General features: G+C 43.1%; 1 protein-coding gene across 2 annotated transcripts; it reads right to left on the bottom strand.

Annotated features, from left to right (window-relative positions):
• Window positions 1-1542: 1542 nt before the first annotated feature.
• On the bottom strand, window positions 1543-9365 carry LOC123063597 (uncharacterized). Of its 2 annotated transcripts, XM_044487442.1 has the most exons (8): window positions 9133-9365; window positions 6834-7669; window positions 6582-6737; window positions 6228-6482; window positions 2733-3222; window positions 2380-2615; window positions 2141-2296; window positions 1543-2040 (listed from the first exon to the last, which is right to left on the bottom strand). In XM_044487442.1, the coding sequence occupies exons 2-8, from the start codon at window positions 7653-7655 to the stop codon at window positions 1765-1767; spliced, it is 2391 nt and encodes a 796-aa protein (XP_044343377.1). In that variant the 5' UTR covers window positions 7656-7669; window positions 9133-9365; the 3' UTR covers window positions 1543-1764. The 2 variants fall into 2 exon arrangements, with proteins under 2 accessions (XP_044343377.1, XP_044343376.1); XM_044487441.1 differs by having other exon boundaries at window positions 2380-3222.
• Window positions 9366-10977: the final 1612 nt, after the last annotated feature.

Genomic DNA, 10977 nt, shown 5'->3' with positions numbered 1-10977 from the left:
ACTCGGACAACAATATGGAGGTTCAACTTCCATAGTTCTTAATGAAGAAGGGGTTGTCCTTGTTGTACCATGAGGTTGCTGCAATGTGACTTTGAGACTCAAGGCATAGGCCATTACATTAGCCTTGCCTGGGGTATACGAAATACCCAAGTTAGAGTTTCATATTTCCTCCATGCATATGTGTTGATGAAGTTTTAGATCCGGACGAGTGAATTCAAACTTTGATGATACGTGCTACTTGTGAGCTGCATTGGGATTTTTCCGAAGATGAGAAGAGATGCAGCATAGTAAAGATAAATATTCCGCTCAATAGAACCAAGGTATTAATTCAATAGGATAATCACGCAAAGCCTTGTGAACAGCACCTGCACACACAAAATCAATTAGTTGCACCCAACGCGAGCAACAAGGCTGTCAATCCCCTTGAACTCGTTACCTGTAAGGATCAAATCTTGTAGTGGTAGATAAATAAATTGCAAAACAAATAAAAAGTAAATAAATTGCAGTAAGGTATTTTTGATTTTTATATATGATATAAAAGTAAGACCCGGAGGCCATAGTTTTCATTAGAGACTTCTCTCTCGAACCTGTTTCTCCTCTAGGTCAGCCACCAACTAAATGAGCTCATCCCTTTTACCAACAATACCAACAAGATCAGTAGCCTCAGCATACAGAGTGGGCATTCTAGGGTCAATTGTTTTCTTGAGACACCAGAATTGGCCGCATCATCCCACAACAGCCTCTTCTATCGCTCGCTTGTCTCCACGACTTGAGTTTGAGTTGCTCAAGCTGACCAGAGATCCCATGGATAGCTCCAATATTTTTCACCTTGCCGATGCTCTTGGGGATGAAGCCCATGATACCACCCTACTTTATCCAGCTCATGGTCGAGCTTGTCCATGTAGTTAACTAGTTATCGATGCAGTCCTCGATTTCATAGGGCATCTCTCTCACCTGGTCTCTCCATTCCTCCCTGTCAGACAACTTCCTGAGAAAAGCATTGATGCTGCTCAGCCGAGTTTCAGTGAGCTGATTTTGCTCCTCACAGCTTTCTGCAGCTTGTACTCGTCACTCATCAGTTCCGCGAGCTTCCTGAGGAGGGAATTCAGCACCCCAGTGGCAGTGCCCACCATAATTCCTTCCATCAGATCTGGGTGCTGGAGCCTCAGAATTTCAGTGTAGATGTTGCCTCGTGAGCATGTTAAGATCACTTGAGCTAAGTACAAGCTGCTGCAACCAAGAGCAGAGTATGTCCAGATCTCTGATTTATGACTGTATAAATATTACAACCAGATGTACCCAATCTAACTACTCCCATGGGGAATCAAGAGCAAAATTCATGGTATAGTCACAGCGTACCTCAACTGATGTTCGGTGACTGGCTGTAGATAGAATCCGCTGCTCCTTTGATCTGGGTGCTTTGTCTGGCAAGCAGGCACAGATGTTTTTTCACCTGATCACATGATTTGTTTCGCTATAACCACATATTTGTACCACGGGGATTGCATTGATAAACATGTAAATACTGCTTGCAAAAACACAAGATGATAGCGTTTTATATGGAAAACTTCCTCAAATGTTTCATATGGAAAACACATGCTGGTGGCACATTAAATACTCCCACACAATGTCCTCGACAACACACACAACCTCTACCTGATGATTTGCATTAGATGCACACATATAACCACCAGCTAGCCGTAGCTGGTACATTCACATGAACTCAGCAGCAAATTACATCGGCAAAGCGATGGGGGAGCATTCTTAACAAAATGTAACAATGACCTTGGCCCTGGGAGACACCCTCGGCAGAGCTAATAGCTTGGCAAGAACAATGCTGCAATCTGTTTGACCCTTCCATTCTATCTTCACTTCTTCAAGATCAGGTGCCCAACTCGGTAGCTTTGCCACGAAATCGACTTCGTAGTCAAGACCCCGGAAACATTCAACACAGGCCATTACGAGATGGTCCATTTGCATTTGCAGGGTATGCTCTAGAATCCTCGCCTGATCCTGATCGCATGTGCTCGAAGCGTAACTCTGCAAAAAAAAAAAAAAAACATGACTCATTAGGGGCCGCAAACACAACAAACATGGATTGGGTGAGTGAGGGAGGGAGAGGATTTGCTGGCATACGTACCCACACCGCAAGCTTCTTCAAGTTAGGAGCATTCTGAAATAATGAATAAGCGGTCAAGACTTGCCTCTGGTCCCAAAAGCATATCGTAAGATAAATATCCTCAAGGCGAGTAAACACAACTGGGAGCTTCGTGAGTATGCACCCTTTTGATAGATACTGGAACAAGAAAACAATGTCAACACAGATTAGTCAGAAGGCAGAAGAATACCATAGCAATGCTGGAGCTAATAATAGCTCACCTTCATGAAACTGCCAGTAATTCCAAGTGTCTTGATCTCACTTAGGCTTCCCAATGACTTCTTGACATGGTTTTCCTTATCATACCCAATTGGAACAGACTGATATAGTTTAGCTTGGTGACCTAGATAGAGAATGGCCACCTTCAGATTAGGGGCCTCCAAATTAATGTCTTCAAAGTCCCCATATACATTAAGATATTCTAGCTTAGGAGCTTGAATGTTTAGTCGGTTGATGCCTACAAAAGAAGTTAATATCAAATCAGTCAAGACGGGGCAGAACGAGATCAGATTTTGGATATCCCTGTCTGTGGATGAGAAAATGTTTAGGCTCAGGTAAGTTAGGCTCTTGAAACCTTGGAATGCCCGGGGCAAGCTGATGATGCAGTTTTCCAGTTGCAGAAACTTCAAATCACCGATAGAAAAGAGGCATGAGGAAATCTTATACCTTGGTCCTGAGTTCAACTTGATTGTAACTGACCTTGGTGATCTCCTTGACAGCATGAGCATCCACCTAGCGAGCTCATCATGGTAACTTTTTTTACCTGATATATCAAACTCTTCTATGGTTCCCTTTTGGAGTGCTAGCACCATATCGACCAACGTAACGAACCTGGTTCGCATAAAATTTCTATCGCGCAAAGATATTTTTGGCATATCTGTCCATGCATCCCTCCAAGTACTTGATAAGGTGCTAGTGCCAACCGCTTCTCTGACATCCAAACGGGAGAGGACGTTGCCCTTTATCTTTGGAGGTAGACTGCTCAGTCTGTCTGAACTCACAACAGATGTAGCTTCTGCCCTGGTCTTTTTGCAGGTACTCATTGCTTCAGAATCCAGATAAAACTGTTGTAGCATTTCCAAAAGACGGGGTGCCTAAATAAGCGAGGATTCTACCACATATCACTACATACAAATATTAAATGGTGCACTGCGTAAGTTGCCTATTCAAGGCAAAACAAAAAATAAGCAACAGTCAAAAGATGGGAGTTTCTTGAAACAAGTCAAGCCGGCATGTTTCTATTAACAGAACTGAACTCGACTACTGGTGTAGGTAGGCTGAAAAGCTTGATTATTCCAACATTAAATATAAGTATGATCGGGATGCAATAGCTTATAGTCATGGTTACTCAGTCACGACTGTCCTAATTTGATCAACGATTATGTCTGGCATACTATGCACTATACTAAGGTCCAACCGACAATTAACTAATTTTCTTACCAAATCAACATGCTAGCTAGGAAAAGATTAATCCAACGAGATTGTCACTTTAGATGTTAGAGATAGAAAAATACAATGTAAATAATATAGTAGTAATAAACTGGATTAAGTTAAGCAAGAAATCTAAACAAGCATCTGAACAACATTATAACACCATATGCAGTACAACTAATTGTACAACAGATGTAGCACAGGTTTGGGCATAGATTCATACAACTGATAAAAAAACTTGAAATTGTTCGACTCATGAAATAGGAAGCCAAATCAACTTACTCCAATGTCTCTTCTTGGTGTTCGATGTGGCTCAACGACGCTCGCGCTCAGTTGCTGCAGGAGCGCTGAATAACGGGAGGAGATGACGCCGCTCGCCTGGTGGGGCCTTGGACACCGCCAAGCACGGCCTACCGCCAAGATGGAGCGCTGAGGACAGAAGGGCGAGGACGTCGCCGCGACGCCAGGCCGGATGCGTACGCAGGAGTGCCGCCGGCCGGGCCCTGCTGCCGTGCCGTGGTTAGGGTTCCAATTTCCTCTCTTTTTTCCTTTTAAAGGATAGGGTTCCAATTTCGTAGTGGCTTCAGAATTGGGCTTGAGGAGAGACTGGGCCACTGGGCCATGTATGAGTAGGGAGGCGTGGTAGGCTAGTCTGACTGAATGCTTGAATAGCCAGCCTTCTTTGGATTTTCATTGTAGTTTTGCAGTTAGTAGCTCTGGTAGGAGTGGTGGACTTGGTCTCTTTTGGAACAATCTAATAAAGCTCGAAGTTTTAAGTTATTCCCAGTATCACATAGATGCTAAGATAGATGGTGTTGGTCCTGAACTGTGGTGTGTAACTCTTGTTTATGGTGAGGAACAAATTCCAGAAAGGTACAAAACATGGGATACTATTAAGGGTATTGCTGCTACAAGCAACCTGCCCTGGATTGCACGTGGTGATTTAATGAAGTACTTAACCTGAGCGAGCATAATGGTATTGGCAATCGTAGCATGACGGTACTGAACCGCCTACGTGGCATGTCAAATCAGCAACAAATTGGGGGTCAATTCTGTCACAAGGGGGTAAAATGTGCCACAAAGGTGATAAATGGGGGTATAAATTGAGGATTTTCTCAAAAATGGGTAAAATCTGTCAAAATGGTGAATCATGGGGGTAAAAATGGAATTAATTCATTTCCAAAACATCGATTCTACCACATATTACTGAAAATACAATACATGCAAAAAGTAAATGGTTTGCTAAGTTGCTTGTTCATAGAAAAACAAAATAAACTACAACTGAGAGATGGGAGTTTAGGGAGACAAGTCTAGTGTGTTTCCATTCACAGAACTGAACTCAACTACTGGAGTTGGTGAACTGAAAAGCTTGATTATTCCAACATTAACTATAAGCATGATTGACATGTACTAGCTTAAAATCATGCCACTAGTTGAATCAACGATTATGTGTGGCAATAATAATTACAAGATTAGATTTCAACCGACAGTTAACAAACTTTATGTGTGCCAAATCAACGTGCTAGTTAGGAAAATGTTAATTCTGAGAAATTAGCACTGCAGTGCTAGAGAATAAAAAATACTAAAACGTGTTTAGATACGGCATCCGTATAAGACAAGTAATTCAGGACTAAGGGAGTAGGTAACAGAGTAGTACTAAACTGGATTCAGTTAAGCAACTGAATCTAAACAAGTATGTGAACAGCAGTAAGATCAACTAGAATCGAAACAAGCCTCGGTTGCTAGTCATTAATTAATCCTCACGGGGCTCATGAACTTAACCATATCAGGTTATGCAGTTACAGTAATACTATAAACTGGCAGCAAACCGAGCATACGGAGTTGCTGCAGGAGCGACAAAGAACGGGAAGGCGACGCTATGGAGTTGCAGGCTTGGGCTTGCGGGCGGGCGCTGCCCAACACGGCCTGCAGACCGAGCCGGAGCGCAGATGCCGCCGTGACGCCACGCCGGATGCTTGAGCCGCCGCGCTTGGAAACCCTGGGGACACATTGGGCCACTCGGCCATGTGGTGTCAGGGTAGGTGGGTTATATTGGGCTGAATGCTGAATAAATAGCGGCCGCTTTTCCTTTTTCTCATGTTATATACCATATATCGCACATAATCTCCTAAAAGATATACGCACATAAACTCCTCAAAAAAAATAAACCCCTCAAAAAAATACGCACATAATCTTTCGGCAAATACTGAATACTCATGAATTGGACTACCAATGGACATTCAATTTTCAGGGGCTGGGGGGTTTCATGAATTGGTACACGCAATGCGGAGCACCCCGGAATTGGAAAGATATATTTGTCTCATTTGCTATAAGCAGGAATTTACGATACGCAGAACAAAGGGACAAAAAAGGACTAGCTGAACTGGCACAGTTGAGGAAGGGCAGCAGCGGCTTGTGTGTCTCCGGCTCAAGAAAGGAAAACATTTGCTAATAGTAGCACATTAAGTACTCCCTCTGCCTGATGAATTGTGTCAAATGCACACATATATAACCACCATCTAGTCTTGGCATAAAAAAAGCTGAAATAGTTCTACTTGGCTGCAAATTAAACCGGCAAAGTGATGGGGGATGCTCTGTAGACTGCAGGGATGCATGCTTATAAAAAAGTAACAATGACCTTGGCCCTGGGAGACACCCTTGGCAGAGCTAATAGCTTGGCAAGAACCATGCTGCACTCTGTTTTGCCCGTCCATTCTATCTTCACTTCTTCCAGAGCCGGCGCCCAACTCAGTAGCTTTGCCAGGAAATTGACTTCGCAGTCCAGGCCCCTGAAATCTTTCACACTGGCTGTTACGAGATGATCCAGTTGCACTTGCATGGTAAGCTCTTGAATGCTCGCCTGATCCTGATCCAATGCGCTCGAAGAGTGATCCTGAATTTTTTTTCACAAGTTATTAGGTGACATAAATACAAGAATGAACATGGATTGGATAACTGAGGGAGGGAGAGGATTTACTGGAGGCAGACTTACCCACATGTCAAGCTTCTTTAAGTTAGGGGCATTCTGAAACAGCGAACAAGTGGCCAAGACTTGCCTCTGGTCCCAAAAGCATATCACAAGATAAATATGCTCGAGGCGATGAAATACGGCAGGGAACTTTGTAAGTATGCACCATTTTGATATATACTGCAACAATAAATTAAAGAAGTGGCAACAGAGATTAGTCAGGAACTCGGGATGCAGAAGAAGGCCATAGCAATGGTGGAGCTAATAATAGCTTACCTTCATGAAAATGCCACTAATTCCAAGTGTTTTGATGCCACTTAGGTCTCCCAATGACTTCTTGACATGGCTTTCCATGTCATGCGCAATTGGAACAGATTGATGTGCTTTAGCTTCATGAGCAAGAGAGAGAATGGCCACCTCCAAATTAGGGGCATCTAAATTAATGTCTTCAAAGTCCCCAAAAACATGAAGACGTTTCAGTTTAGGAGCTTGAACGTTTAGATAGTTGATGCCCTCAAAAGAAGCTAGTTTCAAACAACTCAGTACGGGGCAGAAGGAGACCAGATTTTGGATGTCCATGTCTGTGGAGGAGAAATTTTTCAGGTCCAGGTGAGTTAATCTCTTGAAACCTTGGAATACCCGGGGCAAGCTGATGACGCAGTTTTGCAGGTGCAGAACCCTCAAATCGCCGATAGAAAATAGACATGAAGGAATCCTATACCCTGGCCCTGAGTTCAACCTGATTGTAACTGATCTTGGTCTTATCCTAGATAGCATGCGCATCCACCTACCGAACTCATCATGGTAAGTTTTGCTACCTGAAATGTCAAACATCTCTACAGTTCCGTTGTGGAGTGATAGCACCATATCAACTAATGTGACGAACTTGGTTCTTGCGAAATTCCCATCGCGCAGAAATATTTTTGGCATATTAGTCCATGCATCCCTCCAAGTACTTGATAAGGTGCTAGTCTTAACCGCTTCTTCGACATTCAAACGGGAGAGGATGTCGCCCTTTAACTCTGGAGGTAGACTGCTAAGTCTGTCTGAACTCACAACAGATGTAGCTTCCGCCCTGGCCTTCTTACACGCACTCATTTCTTCAGAATGGCCTAGCAATTCCAGAAGACAGGGAGCCTAAATTAGCGTGTAGTCTACCACATATCACTGAAACTACAATACATGCAAAAATTAAACGGCGCCCTAAGTTGCTTCTTCATAACAAAAAATAAATAAGAAACCACCAAGAGATGTCAGTTTAGCGAAGCAAGTCCGGTATGTTTGTATGAACAGAACTGAACTTGACTACTGAGTTGGTAAGCTGAAAGGCTTGATTATCATTTGACATGTGTTACAATAACCTAATTTGTGATCTCAAAGAGCAACCATGTCCCATGCTGCAAGCACAAAATGCAGATTTAGCAGTTATGTCATTCTAGTTCCAAAATTAACTACAATGCTAACCTTAACCGCTACCAATGAACTTGCTTCCTTGAGATCTTTGTTGCAGGGAGTGTGCCTTACAGGAGTACCCGACGACAGGTCCTTGCTTAACGGCGCCGCTTTTTCCACTAATGGCGCCTACGCTGCTCTTGAGTCCTAGCTATCGGATCCATCTCTTACCCACATCTGGGACTCTCGTGATCCTACTAGGGTTCGGGTGTTTGGCTGGCTATTCTATCTGGACAGGTTAAACACGCGGGCAAATCTACATCGCAAGACCATCATCGACTCTCCGTCGTGCCCGTGTTGTAACGCCGCGCCAGAAGACCGTGCTCACCACTTCTTCACATGTCCGATGGCTGCCTCCATTTGGGCTGCCATTGGGCTGCTGCCCCGTCACTCTCCCCTGTCTGACTTGTGGAATGCGCCGGTTCAGCACGGCCTACCTCAGTCAGTCTGGCCTTTTATACTGCTACTCATATTATGGAAAATTTGGGACGCTCGCAACACCAAAACCTTTAGGGACTTGTCCCCTTCTCCATATGATGTAATTAGGGCTATTATCTCTGACCTCACTCTATGGTCTCACCGCCTTAAAAAGGCGGATCAAAAAATCCACGCCGGATTGTGGCGGGATTTTTTCACCTCTCATCTTGTCTGAACTATTACTTTTCGAAATATATTCAGGTGGGGAGTCTCCCCCAGTGACAGTTTCAAAAAAAAGTACAAGACTTTGGTCAACATGGTAGCTAGGAAAAGATTAATTCTGCGAAATTAGCGCTGCAGAGCTAGAGAATAACAGAGTAGTACTACTAAACTGGATTCAGTTAAGCAACTGGATGTAAAAAGCAGGCGACCAGCATTAAGATTAACTACAACTACAGAGTACTCTGTAGAACATACAGTATTATAATCTCCTATTGTCACAAAAAAAATCTCATTAGTCCTCATGGGGCTCATGGGGCAATCTGATAGCCGACGGAATTGAAGGATACAAATCACGATACTGGTTCTTCAGTAACTTACAGAATTGAACGGTAGAAATCACGATACATGGGGCAATCTGATAGCCGACAGAATTGAACAATCTGTGCGAACAAATCTCATGAAACGGGAAGCCAAAATAACTTACGGAGTGTTGTTTCTTCAATAACCAACGAAGGCCGCGCCGCTCGCGTGCTGCGGCCTTGGGGAGCGCGGGCGCTGCGGAGCGACGAGGGGCGAGGAACGGGGGCGCAACGCCACGCCGGATCTACGCCGCCGCCGCCGCCGAACGGGGGCGAGATGCGCCAATGGGACGGGCGACCACCAGGAGGTGGGTGGATGGGCTGCTACTCCTTATCTTGGGCCTTTCTTTTACTCTTTTTAGATGATGTGCCTTTCTTTTTCTTTGACGTTAGTCCTTACCTTGGGCTGAATAAATGAATGGCCTGACATTTTTTTTTCATAAAAGCTGAATTATATTAAATCGTAACGTCGCATCAAGAAAATACGAGTATTATGAGCATGAACCCGTTCTTTGCATGATTAAGATGCACATGAACAACACCAACGCGCAGAAAGAAAGAAAGAAAGAAAGAAAGAAAGAAAGGTGAGCGCTAAAAGTCTTGTTGAAGCAAACTCAAGCATGCAGTTGCAACCATTAACATCAATCTTCACCGATGACAGCACCCCGAGCGTGAAAATGTTACAATGACGAGGCCTCCAAGAAGGGAACAACATGTGAGTACCGCTATCATTAGATCCACAGTGGCGAAGCCAAGAGGAGGCGAGCAGGGGTCTGGCCCTCTAACGATCAAGGAAGCATTAAGCCGGGACCAGGTAATTAGCGATAATATATGCAAACACACGTGCATGGCCCCTGTTCTTGAAATAGGCTTCCCCTAAGCCTCCGAACTGATATAAAGTGGTGAGAAAATCTTCAGACAAGCAGGTAAAACAAAAGGCACTCAAGCCAGTGTCATAGATGCCACTAGCCCAACACCATGCATGAAAATAGGAGACAATGCACTTAAAAATAGATGACTTAAACTACTCAACAAGACTGAAACCACGCCTCCTCGAGAAACCATCGGACCTCGTAGCATCAAAGACACTGAACCATCTCCAAATGGGGTCGACTTGCCGTTGAGGCGACCCCTCGCTCCGGGCCATGGAGTGTCACTCTTGCAAGAGATAGCAAGAACTGAGGACACAAACTGTGCTTCCCCTTTTGTTAAAGATGGGTCCTTCCCTTTGCGAACGATAAATTTAAAAGAAAATAATGTATATGTTCGCAAACCACCAATATTATTCACGAATGTTAATTTCAGAATATGTTCACGAACCACAAAAAATCTTCGCAAATATGAAAAAACAAATGTTCGTGGATTATGAATTTGAAAAAAAAATTACACAAATTTCATAAATGTTCATTAATTTTTTTAAAATGGTGATTTTTTTAATTTATCATGAATTTTAAAATGTTCACAGTTTTCCAAAAACGTTTGGAGTTAAAAGAATGTTCATGAATTTGATAATATGTTTATGAATTACAAAATGTTCATTAATTTAAAGTTCGATATCTCAAAAAATGTTTGTGAATAGTGAAAATTGTTCACAACTTTAAAAATATTAGTAACGTTTTCAAATTTATCGTTCGCGACTTTAAATGTTCCTTAATTTGTGGTTTGTGAACACATTTTCAAAATTATCATTTGCAAACATTTTTTTAAAGTCTTGAACATTTTTTCTTTGTCGATTTTTTTTTGAAAACAAGAATTTGAATTTATTTGGGCTGAAGTGCATTTATCATTTCCTGGAATTTATTTGAATTTATGTGCATATTTCTGTCACCGGCCGTTACCTTGCGGGGCCTTTATCCGACGTGTCACGGATCAAAGGCGTTAGCTGGCTCGTCAGGCGGGGGCGGACAGATTTTTGACCTGAATGACACACTTACTGCAATTCGAGGTGATCTGCCAAGTCCAAAGATTCT

This window comes from Triticum aestivum, chromosome 3A (assembly GCF_018294505.1).
Source record: "Triticum aestivum cultivar Chinese Spring chromosome 3A, IWGSC CS RefSeq v2.1, whole genome shotgun sequence".
In the NCBI taxonomy this organism is placed as follows: domain Eukaryota; kingdom Viridiplantae; phylum Streptophyta; class Magnoliopsida; order Poales; family Poaceae; genus Triticum; species Triticum aestivum.
This window is presented reverse-complemented; position numbering and strand designations above follow the sequence as displayed.